Source organism: Lagenorhynchus albirostris, chromosome 11, assembly GCF_949774975.1.
Source record: "Lagenorhynchus albirostris chromosome 11, mLagAlb1.1, whole genome shotgun sequence".
Taxonomy (NCBI): domain Eukaryota; kingdom Metazoa; phylum Chordata; class Mammalia; order Artiodactyla; family Delphinidae; genus Lagenorhynchus; species Lagenorhynchus albirostris.
This window is the reverse complement of record NC_083105.1, coordinates 72,958,826-72,975,716: the sequence shown is the minus strand read 5'-3', so window position 1 is coordinate 72,975,716 and position 16,891 is coordinate 72,958,826. Positions and strand designations below refer to the sequence as shown.

General features: G+C 34.7%; 1 protein-coding gene across 5 annotated transcripts in view; it reads right to left on the bottom strand.

Annotated features, from left to right (window-relative positions):
• Positions 1-16,891, bottom strand: part of KIF21A (kinesin family member 21A) — a 159,147-nt gene that overhangs the window by 33,873 nt on the left and 108,383 nt on the right. For 3 of the 5 annotated variants that reach the window (XM_060166544.1, XM_060166545.1, XM_060166549.1), the window contains 11 exons: positions 15,817-15,934; positions 15,253-15,441; positions 14,614-14,813; positions 13,392-13,499; positions 10,104-10,172; positions 9,794-10,008; positions 9,500-9,653; positions 3,489-3,683; positions 2,964-3,065; positions 2,136-2,301; positions 1,631-1,651 (listed from right to left, as the gene is read on the bottom strand). In XM_060166544.1, the coding sequence (XP_060022527.1) occupies positions 1,631-1,651; positions 2,136-2,301; positions 2,964-3,065; positions 3,489-3,683; positions 9,500-9,653; positions 9,794-10,008; positions 10,104-10,172; positions 13,392-13,499; positions 14,614-14,813; positions 15,253-15,441; positions 15,817-15,934 (1,537 nt within the window). The remainder of the gene's footprint in view (positions 1-1,630; positions 1,652-2,135; positions 2,302-2,963; positions 3,066-3,488; positions 3,684-9,499; positions 9,654-9,793; positions 10,009-10,103; positions 10,173-13,391; positions 13,500-14,613; positions 14,814-15,252; positions 15,442-15,816; positions 15,935-16,891) is intronic. The other 2 variants (XM_060166546.1, XM_060166548.1) reach the window with 1 other exon arrangement.

Genomic DNA, 16,891 nt, shown 5'->3' with positions numbered 1-16,891 from the left:
AGCTACAGATAATTAAAAGTTGCTTGAAAGCTGTGAAAAAGTAACAATGCACATCAAATAGCAGTTTAATATTTTCTGCACAAAAGGACATCAAAGAGGGCATTGCATTTTTCTTCCAAGTTAAAAGAGATAATGGACTTAAATAAGAATTTACTTATTACTATAAATTGAGCCACTAAGATGAAGAAGAACAAAGAAAAGTCAGAGGAGGAGGAGGGGGAGAAGGATAAGAGGAAGGAGGAGGAAGAGGAAGAGGAAAAGAAACATGCTTAATAACACATGGAATGGCAAAAATTCTGGTTATAATTCAGAAATTTGGGCAGCCTAACATGGTTCCTTAATATAACCAATCCTTTTTCTACCTGTCTTTGTTATAGCTTGAGCAGGATAAAAGTTGTAGCCTGTTCATATCTGTATTATGGAATTGATCTCAAGGAAATACTATTTTGAGATTTAACACACAGGGTAAACGTCTAAAAAAATCAAACAGGGCTTCCCTGGTGGCTCAGTGGTTGAGAGTCCGCCTGCCAATGCAGGGGACACGGGTTTGTGCCCCGGTCTGGGAAGATCCCACATGCCGCGAACAGGCTAGGCCCGTGAGCCATGACCGCTGAGCCTGCGCGTCCGGAGCCTGTGCTCCACAACGGGAAAGGCCACAACAGTGAGAGGCCCGCGTACCGGAAAAAAAAAAAAGAACCAAATAGTTCATGTATTTTATTTGCATCGTTTAAAATAAATTCAGATTCATAGGTTATGTTTATTTTAATAACCCAGAGAGGAAATTACATTTAATCTTTCAGTTACATTCCTCTCCATCAAGTATTAGAAAATTTTGACAGCTGCGTGATTAGAAAAAAGTTAAGATCAGATTTTGAAATAATTTGAAATAAAAACTGGTCCAAAATAATCATTCACGAAAACTGCAAGTAATAAAATTACACTGATGCTTCTGATCCTTCATGTATATAACCACTAGGAGGAGTATAGATACTACTCATGAGTGGGTGTAGTTCACATGAATGTTGTACTGGCAAGGGAAAATGTCAAAAATCTCAATACTCAGTGATATCTAAAGCTCTAACTTGAAAATATTATAATTATAAATAATGTTTTAATCTGTTCATTAAAATCCTTTGGATAGTTTTATTCAAGTTACAATATTAAAATATATGTGGCTTAATTTTATAAAACTTAAGAACAACTGAGAATCTAGCAAATATAAACCAAAAACAAATATATATAAAAGATAAATAACACAAAGTTATTTATGAGGGTAAAACAACAGATTCAAGTTAACAGATAGATTTAAAAATTAAAAAGGAATATATGTTCCATTTTTTACTACAAGAAAGAGGGGCTTATGAAAGTGGAACCAAATCTGGAGTTCAAATAATAAAATAGAAAAATAAACATACTTCTTTAAACATCTAAGAACTTAAAAATCAGGAAATGTGTAAGAAAGACAAAAGACTTAGTATGTTTGTGGTCACAGATACATTTCATAAAAGATCATGCAAAAACCAGCTCGCTGCCAATAAAAATTTTTAAATAAGATGTACCACAATTAGTGTACATGAACAATTAGTAATTCATGCAGCTGTAGGGTACACAGAAAGCTAAACATACTTACCTAATGGTATGCTATCTAGATCTGTGTAAATAACAGCAAAAAGGAAACAAAAAGCAATACTCCAATCAAAACAAATCCAATGTTAAGAACGCTCATATAAAACAAGATTATGTATCATTTATAAGATATGTAGAATAGATGCCATAGCAAACACTTATAAATTTATTTTTTAAGGCAGTTAGATATGTAAAGTAATGAAACTTGGTTAATACTTTAAATAATTTAAACAACCAATTCAGAAGCATGGTTGATCTTATTTATTCATAAAAACTAATTACTTAATAATGCTAAGGAAGCCTTTTTAAGTTGCTAATCATTTCTTGCAATGACAATAATTACATCCCCCAAAATTTATACATGCAAATTAAAGCAGGAATAATTATCAAAAGCATAAGTAAATATAGCATCTATTCAGTCAAGCTATAGGGAAAAAAGGTAGAGTATAGCATACTCAAAGAGCAAAGTTACCATGCAATTTATTTAACTAAAATTTAATCCAAATTACCTTGTAAAGCATGACCTAGTAAAGCATCTAGCTCAGGATTTAATTCTGCTTTCTCTTTCAACATATGAAATAAGAGCTGGTTTTGTGTAGCACTGGTTATTTCAGTTTGTTTAAGCCGACCTTCAAGTACTTTAATTTGAGCCTCTTTCTGGGCAGCCTGAAGACCCTATAACAACAACCCCCCCAAAAAAACTTTATCTTAGATCATACAAAACAGAATCTACCACACAAAGATCTGTATCAAATAGCAAATGCATATGATGTATGGACTTTGACATTAAATAGATCTCGATTCATCCCAGCTTCTGCACTTGCAAGCTCGTTGACCCTAAGCAAGTTACCTTATCTTCCCGATTCTCAGTTTCCAAATATTCAAATGATATGAATGATTCTTACTTCCTTCCACGTTGTGAGGATTAAGTGAGAGAACAAACCATTAAAGGTCTAGCACAGTCTCAACGTGGGAAAAAAGGTGAGTCAGAAATTATCACCTTTAATATTTAGGCAGAAGTTTCTGAAGACAAGGAGAGTGCAACTGTATTTTTTCCTTTCTGATTTTTTTTGAGCACCCTAAGAGATTTTTCTTTTAACTTTTCCTTTGTTAAAGTGAAAAAGAAATTATTCTTTAAGTTGTTTACCTGTTCTAATACACAAGCACAAAGATGAGAAGCTAATGGAATTGATGTAAATACTGCTGAGTTTTCTTAACTCTAAGGAAAAGAATCTTCCTCCTTATTACAAAGGAAAGGGTCAATAGAGAAAGATAAGCAAAATTGCAATGAATTAACCAAAGCTTAGGTTTTCAATAATAGTGTAGTTAGAACTTACCTTATTGATGCCCATTGACAGGAAGTGATCTAGCAGGTATCTGGCTTCTGTAAGTGTACAAGCATTAATGACTGCAGTGACATCCAACGTTTCTCCTTCTTCCTACATCAAACCAACATATGATGTATCATTACCTTGACCTGAATGTATTTAACAGAAGACAAAGCCATTGTTTCATGCATTTATTTGATATCATTGGATTAGCTAATGTGACTCCACAGAAAAGTATAAAATATGATCCCTACTCCAAGAAACATATGGTCTAGTTTAAAAGACAAGACATTTGAGCAGTTAAGAACTCAAGGTTGATTAATACATTATATATGCCTTGTGTAAACAATAATAATATCACAAAATAGGCACAGAAATGGAAAGCAGGCAGGGAGTGGTATACATGCAAAACCTAAGAATCACATTAAACCATAGACAGAAAATACCTTCATATAAAAATTCAAAGTGTTTTTAATGACAAAAAATACAAAAATACTTCTTATTAAGTCATTAAACACCTTTTTAGTTACAAACCTTTGCTTCTTCCATCTGCATGATGTTGGCTTGACAATCAGAAATACTGTCATTGATATAATCTATATTAGCAGTTAATGACTCCATCTCCTCATTGATGGTAACCACATTTTTATCTCCCTCTCCATTTTCCTTGACTATCTTTTCCCTTCTTTTTGAAAGCTTCTCTCGTCTTTTTGTGAGTTCTTCCCTTTGCTATTGAGAAAACAGATTTGATTTTAAGAAATTATTTTCATCTAGGACCTTGAGAACATTATGCCAAATGAAATGAGTTAACAGAAGGGCAAATACTGCAGGATTCCACTTATATGAGGCAACTAAAATAGTCACACTCGTAGAAGCAGTAAATAGAATGGTGGCTACCAAGGGCTGGGGGGAGGAGGAAATGGGGATCTGCTGTTCAGTGGATATAAAGTTTCAGTTATGCAAGAGGAATAAGTTATAGAACTCTTCTTTACAACATTGTGCTTATAGCTAACAACACTGTGCTGTACATTTAAAAATGTGTTAAGAGGGTAGCTCTCATGGTATCTGATCTTACCACAATTAAAAAAAAGAAATGGAGATAGCCTCAACCACCAGAGGGCAGACAGCAGAAGCAAGAAGAACTACAATCCTGTAGCCTGTGGAACAAAAATCACATTCACAGAAAGATAGAGAAGATGAAAAGCAGAGGGCTATGTACCAGATGAAGGAACAAGATAAAACCGCAGAAAAACAACTAAATGAAGTGGAGATAGGCAACCTTCCACAAAAAGAATTCAGAATAATGATAGTGAAGATGATGCAGGACCTCTGAAAAAGAATGGAGGCAAAGATTGAGAAGATGCAAGAAATGTTTAACAAAGACCTAGAAGAATTAAAGAACAAACAAACAGAGATGAACAATACAATAACTGAAATGAAAACTACACTAGAAGGAATGAATAGCAGAATAACTGAAGCAGAAGAACAGATAAGTGACCTGGAAGACAGAATGGTGGAATTCACTGCTGAGGAACAGAATAAAGAAAAAAGAATGAAAAGAAATGAAGACAGCCTAACAGACCTCTGGGACAACCTTAAACGCAAGAACATTCACATTATAGGGATCCCAGAAGAAGAAGAGAGAGTGAAAGGACCCGAGAAAATATTTGAAGAGATTATAGTTGAAAACTTCCCTAACATGGGAAAGGAAATAGCTACCCAAGTCCAGGTGCACAGAGAGTCCCATACAGGATAAACCCAAGGAGAAACACGCCAAGACACATAGTAATCAAATTGGCAAAAATTAGGCAAAGGAAAAGTATTGAAAGGCAGCAAGGGAAAACCAACAAATAACATACAAGGGAACTCCCATAAGGTTAACAGCTGATTTCTCAGCAGAAACTACAAGCGAGAAGGGGGTGGCATGATATACTTAAAGTGATGAAAGGGAAGAACCTACAACCAAGATTACTCTACCACAAGGATCTCATTCAGATTCGATGGAGAAATCAAAAGCTTTACAGACAAGCAAAAGCTAAGAGAATTCAGCACCACAAAACCAGCTCTACCACAAATGAAAAAGGAACTTCTCTAAGTGGGAAAGACAAGACAAGAAAAGGACCTACAAAAACAAACCCAAAACAATTAAGAAAATGGGAATAGGAACATACATATCGATAATTACCTTAAACGTGAATGGATTAAATGCTCCAACCAAAAGACACAGCCTTGCTGAATGGATACAAAAACAAGACCTATATGTATGCTGTCTACAAGAGACCCACTTCAGATCTAGGGACACATACAGAATGAAAGTGAGGGGATGGAAAAAGATATTCCAAGCAAATGGAAATAAAAAGAAAGTTGGAGTAGCAATATTCTTAACAGATAAAATAGACTTTAAAATAAAGAATGTTACAAGAGACAAGGAAGGACACTACATAATGATCAAGGGATCAATCCAAGAAGAAGATATAACAATTATAAATATATATGCACCCAACATAGGAGCACCAGAATACATAAGGTAACTGCTAACAGCTATAAAAGAGGAAATCGACAGTAATAGTGGGGGACTTTAACACCTCGCTTCCACCAATGGACAGATCATCCAAAATGAAAACAAATAAGGAAACAGAAGCTTTAAATTACACAATAGACCAGATAGATTTAATTGATATTTATAGGACATTCCATACAAAAACAGCAGATTACATTTCTTCTCAAGTGCGCACAGAACATTCTCCAGGATTGATCACATCTTGGGTCACAAATCAAGCCTCAGTAAATTTAAGAAAATTGAAATCATATCAAGCATCTTTTCTGACCACAACACTATAAGACTAGAAATGAATTATAGGGAAAGAAAAGTAAAAAACACAAACACATGGAGGCTAAACAATACATTACTAAATAACCAAGAGATCACTGAAGAAATCAAAGAGGAAATCAAAAAATACCTAGAGACAAATGACAATGAACACACAACAATCCAAAACCGATGGGATGCAGCAAAAGCAGTTCTAAGAGGGAAGTTTATAGCTATAGAAAGCCTACATCAAGAAACAAGAAAAATCTCAAGTAAGCAATCTAACCTTACACATAAAGGAACTAGAGCAAAAAGAACAAACAAAACACAAAGTTAGCAGAAGGAAAGAAATCATAAAGATCAGAGCAGAAATCAATGAAATAGAAACAAAGAAAACAATAGCAAAGATCAATAAAACTAAAAGCTGGTTCTTTGGAAAAAACAAAATTGATAAACCATTAGCCAGACTCATCAAGAAAAAGAGGGAGAGGACTCAAATCAATAAAATTAGAAATGAAAAAGGAGAAGTTACAACAGACACCGCAGAAATACAAAGCATCATAAGAGACTACTACAAGCAACTCTATGCCAATAAAATGGACAACCTGAAAGAAATGGACAAATTCTTAGAAAGGTATAACCTTCCAAGACTGAACCAGGAAGAAATAGAAAATATGAACAAACCAATCACAACTAATGAAATTGAAACTGTGATTAAAAACCTTCCAACAGACAAAAGTCCAGGATCAGATGGCTTCACAGGTGAATTCTACCAAACATTTAGAGAAGAGCCAACACCCATCCTTCTCAAACTCTTCCAAAAAATTGCAGAGGAAGGAACAGTCCCAAACTCATTCTATGAGGCCACCATCACCCTGATATCAAAACCAAACAAAGATACTACAAAAAAAGAAAATTACAGACCAATATCACTGATGAATATAGATGCAAAAATCCTCAAGAAAATACTTGCAAACAGATTTCAACAACACATTAAAAGGATCATACACCATGATCAAGTGGGATTTATCCCAGGGATGCAAGGATTCTTCAATATACGCAAATCAATCAATGTGATACACCATATTAACAAACTGAAGAAGAAAAACCATATGATCATCTCAATAGATGCAGAAAAAAGCTTTTGACAAAATTCAACACCCATTTATGATAAAAACTCTCCAGAAAGTGGGCATAGAGGGAATCTATCTCAACATAATAAAGGCCATATACGAGAAACCAACAGCAAATATCATTCTCAATGGTGAAAAACTGAAAGCATTTCCTCTAAGGTCAGGAACAAGACAAGGATGTCCACTCTCACCACTATTATTCAACATAGTTTTGGAAGTCCTAGACACAGCAATCAGAGAAGAAAAAGAAATAAAAGAAATACAAATTGGAAAAGAAGAAGTAAAACTGTCACTATTTGCAGATGACAAGATACTATACATACAGAATCCTAAAAATGCCACCAGAAAACTCCTAGAGCTAATCAATGAATTTGGTAAAGTTGTAGGATACAAAATTAATGCACAGAAATCTCTTCCATTCCTAAACACTAATGATGAAAAATCTGAAAGAGAAATTAAGGAAACAATCCCATTTACCATTGCAACAAAAAGAATGAAATACCTAGGAATATACCTACCTAGGGAGACAAGAGACCTGTATGCAGAAAACTATAAGACACTGATGAAAGAAATTAAAGATGATACCAACAGATGGAGAGATATACCATGTTCTTGGATTGGAAGAATCAATATTGTGAAAATGACTATACTACCCAAAGCAATCTATAGATTCAATGCAATCCCTATCAAATTACCACTGGCATTTTTTACAGAACTAGAACAAAAAATCTTAAAAGTTGTATGGAGACACAAAAGACCCCAAAGAGCCAAAGCAGTCTTGAGGGGAAAATAACGGAGCAGGAAGAATCAGACTCCCTGACTTCAGACTATACTACAAAGCTACAGTAATCAAGACAAAATGGTAGTGGCACAAAAACAGAAACATAGATCAATGGAACAAGAGAGAAAGCCCAGAGATAAACCCACGAACCCATGGTCAACGATCTATGACAAAGGAGGCAAGGATATAAAATGGAGAAAAGACAGTCTCTTCAATAAGTGGCACTGGGAAAACTGGACAGCTACATGTAAAAGAATGAAATTAGAACACTCCCTAACACCATACACAAAAATAAACTCAAAGTGGATTCGAGACCTAAATGTAAGACTGAACACTATAAAACTCTTAGAGGAAAACATAGGAAAGAACACTCTTTGACATAAATCACAGCAACAACTTTTTTGATCCACCTCCTAGAGTAATGGAAATAAAAACAAAAATAAACAAATGGGACCTAATGAAACTTAAAAGCTTTTGCACAGGGCTTCCCTGGTGGCGCAGTGGTTGTGAGTCCGCCTGCCGATGCAGGGGACACGGGTTCATGCCCCGGTCCGGGAAGATACCACATGCTGTGGAGCAGCTGGGCCCGTGAGCCATGGCTGCTGAGCCTGTGCATCCAGAGCCTGTGCTCTGCAACAGGAGAGGCCACAACAGTGAGAGGCCCGCGTAGCCAAAAAAAAAGAAAAAAAAGGTTTTGCACAGCAAAGGAAACCATAAACAAGACGAAAAGACAACCCTTGGAATGGGAGAAAATATTTGCAAGCGAATCAACAAAGGATTAATCTCCAAAATATATAAAGAGCTCATGCAGCTCAATATTAAAGAAACAAACAACCCAATCCAAAAATGGGCAGAAGACCTAAATAGACATTTCTCCAAAGATGACATACAGATGGCCAAGAAGCACATGAAAAGCTGCTCAACATCACTAATTATTAGAGAAATGCAAATCAAAAGTACAATGAGGTATCACCTCACACCAGTTAGAATGGGCATCATCAGAAAATCTACAAACAACCAACGCTGGAGAGGGTGTGGAGAAAAGGGAATCCTCTTGCACTGTTGGTGTGAATGTAAATTGATACAGCCACTATGGAGAACAGTATGGAGGTTCCTTAAAAAACCAAAAATAGAATTACCATATGATCCAGCAATCCCACTACTGGGCATATACCCACAGAAAACCTTAATTCAAAAAGACACATGCACCCCAATGTTCATTGCAGCGCTATTTACAATAGCCAGGTCATGGAAGCAACCTACATGCCCATCAACAGATGAATGGATAAAGAAGATGTGGTACATATATACAATGGAATATTACTCAGCCATAAAAAGGAATGAAATTGGGTCATTTGTTGAGACGTGGATGGATCTAGAGACTGTCATACAGAGTGAAGTAAGTCAGAAAGAGAAAAACAAATATTGTATATTAACGCATGTATGTGGAACCTAGAAAAATGGTACAGATGAACCAGTTTGCAGGGCAGAAGTTGAGACACAGATGTAGAGAGCAAACACATGGACACCAACAGGGGAAAGCCACAGGGTGGTTGGGGATGGTGGTGTGATGAATTGGGCGATTGTAATTGACATGTATACACTGATATGTATAAAACTGATGACTAATAAGAATCTGCTCTATAAAAAAATAAATTAAAAAAAAGAAAGAAATGGTATTCATCTATTCATATACAATGCAACCACCCACCCCCCCCACACACAAAAAAACTTGGCAAGCATTCAATTTACCCAGGGAACAAATTTAGAAAACTAAAATTAACAGCTAAGGGAGAGCATATCTACTTTCTATTTTCCACACCTTTAGGAGCCTATTCATATCAGCCTCCATATTGGAAATAGTCATTTTCTGCATGATGATGTCTGTGACCCTGCGTTCAAGAAGCTGCCACTTCATGCGAGCTGTCTTAGAAGTAAACACTCGGCCTGTCAATCCTTTCCTCTGATATTTTTTTCTAGAATCATAAAAAAACAAACATAGTTACTTATGTGCTTATTTGATTATGTACTGCCAAATAATGAGCTGTTTTTCATTTAAGTCCAACATTCAGTAATGCAAAGATTATGTCAGGAGGAACAGAAGAATCATGTTGACCTGGTTCCATTTGTCGTGGGTGTTGGTAAGGCCTGGACTCTTGCCACAGGAATTCTCATTTTCTGCTGGGCTCCAGCCCTTGATGCATCTGTTTCTATGGTAGTTGCACTGGAACCTGTGTCCTGAACAGGGGTATCAGTTGAGCTCAGCTTCCGAGTGACTTTCCCAGCCACTTTATCTGACATGGGCCTTACTTGCCGACGAAGAGCTGTAACCTGAAATAGCAATAGAGATTGACTCATGCTCTTAGTCTATAGAAATACATCATTTATCTCAAAGCCAGAATGTTTCCTCCAAATGGTCAACTTGCCTCTTCTGTTTTGCGACGAAGAACCACTTCTTGGTTTCTTTTTTGGGCTTCTAGAAGTCTAAGTTGATGCTATAAAATAATATTGAATAAGTTAAAATAGGAAACTGAAAGATATAATACTTCCTACTCCTGCATTAACATGTTTCCCCATTCCACTGGGAACTGTAAGGGTTCTTAGCAGTATCTGAGCTAACACTCAGCTTGCATCCATTACTACAGATATAGATATTTTATTTCAGTAAACACAAAGGCATACTTATATAGCCATTTCTCTCTGAAAATAAAAACTTATCTCTGTGACACATACTTTTATTTAACAAACACTAATATAGGGCTTACTATATACAAATACTTTTCTAAACGCTTTACAAATATTGTCTCATTTCATTTTTGCAGGACATTTTGTTTTGGTTGCTGGCTAAGGCGTGATTAGGGAGAAACACAGCTTAGAATATTTTCAACAGAGGCATCTTACAATATATACAGTAGCTATAAACTATTTTAAACATAGGGAGAATGTATATTAATTTTATTAGCACTTTATAGTAATTTTGGAAATGTTATTTCCAAATAACATTGGAAATAAATGTTTTATTGTTGGACAATAAAACAAACTGGCTACCAATTTGTTTTTTAGGTAGTCTATATGATAAAGACAATTATTATTAATTATTTTAAGCCACTTTCTAGGGATATAATTTAGGAAATAATCTTGATCACAATAGGCTTGATCACAGATAGCCTTGATCACAAATGTCTCTTCTAGGACTTTAATTCTGTGATGTAACAAATAACTCTCCATGTTCTGTATCCCAAATTCAAAGAGATGATACATCACAAGTTTATACACATTCTTATGTTATCAGATGGGAATTCTTTGAGAAAAAGCATCTATCTTATCACTGACATATCTTAATTGCCTACACAATAATAGACATAGAAGCAAAGTTAATAAATCTTTTTTTAAATGAATGAACTATCAAAAACTAAAATTAAATATAGTTTTAAGCTTCTCACTACATTTAATTTCTTCATATTAAAAATAAAATCTCAAGCTCATTCATTTTTTTTGTATGATGTACATATTTGGTTCTCTAAGCGTTCAAAGTTGAGTATTACAAGAAACAATATAGACAGGAGTTGAATATGCACACAAAGCAACAAATTAAAGGTAGGAGAACATCTGAAATGGTAGCTTTGTATGTGATTAGCCAGCCTCAGATCTTTATAATAGAATAGAGACACCATATGTTGTGGATAAGATTCAAAAGTTCAGTCCCAGGAGTTAACTGTTCAATATTGATCTCTCTATACATCATATTAATTAGTAATAAAGAAATAGGTAGCATACATTGTAAGGAAATTATTCCTGTTACCCAAAAGTTTTCATTAAAAACAAAATAAATAGGCCAAAAGTCAAAACAACCTAAATGCCAGCCAATCGAGGAATGGATTAGGAAAATGTGCTCTATACATATAGCCATAAAAAGGAATGAACTACTGGGCTTCCCTGGTGGCGCAGTGGTTGAGAGTCCACCTGCCGATGCAGGGGACGCAGGTTTGTGCCCCGGTCTGGGAAAATCCCACATGCCGCGGAGCGGCTGGGCCCGTGAGCCATGGCCGCTGAGCCTGCGCTCCGCAACGGGAGAGGCCACAACAGTGAGAGGCCCGCGTACCGCAAAAAAAAAAAAAAAAAGGAATGAACTACTGATACATGCTATAACATGGATGAACCTTGAAAACATGCTAAAATGAAAGAAGCCAGACACAAAAGGCTACGTATTGTATGATTCCATTTATATAAAATGTCTAGAATAAGCAAATCCATAGACAGAAAGTAGATTAGGAGCCAGGAAGGAATGGACAGTGATTGCTAATGGGTATGGGGTTTCTTTTTGGAGCGATGAAAATGTTCTGGAATTAGAGTGGTGACTGTTGCACAAATTTGTGAATATACTAAAATCATGAATTGTATAGTTTAAAACAGTGAACTTTATGGCATATAAATTTTCTCAGTTTTTTTAAAAAAGCAGAAAAAAAGGCTAGACAATATGTTAAAATGTGCTTCTACTCGATTTCAGTAGGAATGTATTGGTATAAACAAGATCTAAAATGCCCAGGAATTGAAAGTGATAAAATAGACTGATTATTAAAATACATTAATATCCTGGGAAAATAAATAAATACAGTCATAAATATGGGAGTCATCTGGCTAAAATATCTACTTTTCTATCTCATTGCTCACTCTTCTCTATCCCCTTAATTTCCTCTTTACCCCCCAAAGTAGATTTCTGTTTTCTAAAATACCCTGTATGTTTATGTTTTCTTCAGGGAGAATTTAGAAAAAGTTGGTGAGAAAAAAAGAACAAGGGCTGAAAGCTAACTGATATTGTGGAAAGGAAGGTGATGGCTTCTTTTTTTAAGAAAAAAATGTCATAAGAAATAACTATATTGCCAAAACTTTGGAAAGAAAAAAATCCAAACAACTATAACCTATAACCCTAATACAACCACATTTAGCATATTGATATGTATCCTTCAAATTTTTCCCTCATTGTAAACAAGCACGCATATATAAAATGTTACTTTACACTTAATGTGAAGTCATAGTCATTTTTCATTTTATTATGCAGTTTCCAAATCCTAATTTTTAATGGATGAATAACCACCTTTTAAATGGGATGAACCATAATTTATTTAACTGTTACCCTTACTGACACACATCTTAGTTGATTTTACAGTTTTCATTACTACAAATAACCCTAAAGTGAAGATTTTAACACACTGTAAAGTAATTTGTCTTAGTTTAAATTATTTACTTAGTCTGAGTTCATGGAAGCAGAATTCTTGGGTCAAAGAATATGAAAATTTTTATAGCCCTTAGTAAAGCCTCTTCTAGTGAAGCCTGGTTATTATTCCAGGAACATTTATAAAAATCTCTAGTGGAAGCTGCCTTTGGAACCATCTTAAAATTACTATCTTATATAATACTGCAACTACTTCCTTGGTCTCCCTAGAAATAACCAGTCATTATTTGCCATTTTCTTCCATCTGATCATCTAGGAAATACGCCTCCAATAAAATTTATAATAATATTATAGTGTTTTTCATAAACTTTTATATGGAATTACTATAATCCACATACTATAATAAATGCCAAATTATAAAATGCTTATTTACTGTCCTTAACCTGTATTTAATAAAGTTATCAAAATATTTCTTTCATTTATTGAACAATCTTGTTGATATACAATATTCTTACATAACTGAGAGTTAAAGTCCACTCACATCTCTTTTACGTTGATCCTTTTTCAATTGAGCAATCTCTCTGTTTCTTCTAGACTCTGTCAATCTGGCTTTTTCTTGTTCTTCTTTCATTTGTTTCATTAAGCGAACCTAAAATATTAGGTAAATACATCTATTGTGATTACCCTATCGCAATATTCATTAAATAAATCACATGTATGGAAAAATGTTCTTAGGATTCTGAATATTTAACAAGAAAAAAATGTGGAGTTTTGCTACACATTAAATGGTCAATTCTTATTTTTGTAAGATTAATATATTTATATTTCTAATACATTTCTAACATACTTCTATCAAACTGCTTAGTGTTCTATGCTTTTTATATTCAATGTCCAGCTGTTCTACAACTTGAATGATTTTTTGGTATCTAACTTATTATCAGTAGCTGTGTGACCTTGAACAAGTTACTTAACAACTCTAGACTGGTTTTCTCTTCTATAAAATGGAGGTAATAGCTCTATGGGATTGGATTCCTCTGAGAATTCAATAAGTTAATACCTGCACTATGCTTATAACAGTGCCTGGCACATAGTAAGCACCTAGCTATTTTAGCTATTTTTGCTGTCATCAGCAACTACACAACATAATAATCTACTTCTTAAATCATTTCCACATTTCCTATTTTAAGGAAACAACATTGATTTTCATGCCAAAAGTTAAGAATAATCCGTTCCACCACAAAAACAGTAACAGATTAGAATTCACATACTCTCTCTGGTCAAGGGAAAAAAACTTGTACTTTTCTATGCATGGGAATGATAACCACCAAATTCAAGATAGTTGTTACCTCTCAGGGAAAAGAGAATATGATCAGGAAGAGATATATAGGAAGCTTTGTGCATATCGGCAATGTTTAATACCGTAAACTAGACAGTGGATATACTGTTCATTATGTTATTATCTGTGCTTTCTTGCATGTTTGAAATATTTTATACTTTTATTAAGTTTGTATAAGAGTTTTGTTTTGTTTTGTTTTTAAAGTCAGAGAAGCCCTGCTGACCACATGATTTTCAGCTACTCCAAAGAAAGACTTTGACTATGGATGACTATAGGAAAACAACTTTTAACTGCCAAAAGGAAGTGCATCATTTCTAAGACTGGTTACCTTTTATTGAATACAGGAAGAACCACAATAATTTTTTTTTGGTCCCAAAAGACACAAGCATCACCAGCATCTACCGTTAATGGAAAATATAATCAATACCTTTGTTTTTTTCATTTCCATCACATCCTGCTGTAATTTCTTCAATTGCTTTTCATATTGGGACTGATTTTTAAGCAACCTTGCATGCTCTTTTTGAGCTGTCTGAAGTCTCTGCAGTTCTTTATTCATGGCTTGCAGTTTCTTTTCATATTCAGACCTAACTTTTTTTGCTTTTTCTTCCGAGTAAGATTCCACTGAGCCTAAATGACCAAAAAATATTTGTATTTGTTTGTGTGAGACACAGATTTTTATTTCACAGATTTACAACTCATGACCTTAGACAAGAACTACCTCCTAAATACAAACCTCAGGAGGCCAGGATGCCTTTCAATCACTCTGCCTTTTAATATCTACTCTTATTTAACAATTATTGAAGTTTTTATCATTTTAATTTAAAAAAAGTACCCAGCATAAATCAAGGCATTAAAACAATTAGCCACAACTTTGGGAAAAAAATTACTAAATAGCCTAGACAGGTACCAGCATGAAAAAACAAAATAAACAGTAATATTTAACATAATGGGACAAATTAACATTTAATGTGACTTTTAATATTTTTTTCTTGTAAAGGAAGACAGGATAAAAATCTATTTTGACAATTTAGTTTGAACTTTAATTTGAATTAAATATAATTCTTACCTAAGTTTTGAAGCACCTGGTCTCTTTCAAGCTGAGTGTCCCGAATTTTATGTTGCAGCATCATTAGCTTCTCTTCATACTGCTTTTTCAGTGTCTGCAGTCTTTTCTGGCTGTTTTCTAGTTCATCAATCAGCTTTTGCTTGATTGCAATTTCACAAGTAATGTTTGCTAAGTCTGCCTGATAATTGGCTATTATAAAAGAGGAAAATAAAAATTCTGGGATAGGCCATAATAAGAGCATGAAAACCATCATCCGTATCCAAGTATTCACTTGGCAGCTGTAAGGAAAATATCCTGAATATACCAAAAATTAAAAAAGGGCAAAAAGATAGAGTGTTCACTTTGGTCAAGGACAAGAGATACCATTTGTAGCAAATAAGAATGGAAGTTACACAATGACAAAATCCAATAAGAGAAGAACATGAGCCTTGGAGGGCATATATAGGCCAGCAATTATAAAAGGTGCTTTCATCAAGGATGAACTGGAGAAGGTTAAGAGTTTTCTGCCATGTTTTAAACAAGTGCCCAAAATAAATTTTTGTCCTTGTACCAAAGGACAAGTACCTTTTTCATCTGACTCAGAATCTGATTCATCAGAGCTTTCACCCCCTTCAATGTCATCTTCTTCCTCCTCCTCTTCCTCTTCCTCATCTTCATGATCACTCACTTCTTGACTTTCTTCCTAAAATGTGATTTGTGTCCATTAATAGCACAATATTGGCAAGGCAAACTGATTACCTCATTAAGGGAGACTGTGTGACAGAATTAGAACAAAAATTTTTACATTTTGTGTGGAAACACAAAAGATCTCAAATAGCAAAAGCAATCTTGAGAAAGAAGAACGGAGCTGGAGAAAACAGGCTCCTGAACTTCAGACTACACTGCAAAGCTACAGTCATCAAAACAGTATGGTACTGGCACAAAAACAAAAATATAGATCAGTGGAACAGGATAGAAAGTCCAGAAATAAACCCACGCACCTATGGCCACCTAATCTATGACAAAGGAGGCAAGAATATATGATGAGAAAAGACAATCTCTTCAATAAGTGGTGCTGGGAAAACTGGACAGCTACATGTAAAAGAATGAAATTAGAACACTCCCTAACATCACACACAAAAATAAACTCAAAATAGATTAAAGACCTAAATGTAAGGCCAGGTACTATAAAACTCTTAAGCAAAAATATAGGCAGAACACTCTTTGACATAAATCACAGCAAGCTTGCTTTTGATCTACCACCTAGGGTAATGAAAATAAAAACAAATATAAACAAACTTAAAAGCTTTTGCACGGCAAAGGAAACCATAAACAAAACAAAAAGATAACCCTCAGGATGGGAGAAAATATTTGCAAATGAAGCAACTGACAAGGGATTAATCTCCAAAATATACAAACAGCTCATGCAGCTAAATATCAAAAATACAAACAATCCAATCAAAAAATGGGTGGAAGACCTAAACAGACATTTCACCAAAGAAGACATACAGATGGCAAACAAACACATGAAAAGATGCTCAACATCACTAATTATTAGAGAAAAGCAAGTCACCTCACACTGGTCAGAATGGCCATCATCAAAAAATCTACAAACAATAAATGCTGGAGAGGGTATGGAGAAAAGGGAACCCTCCTACAC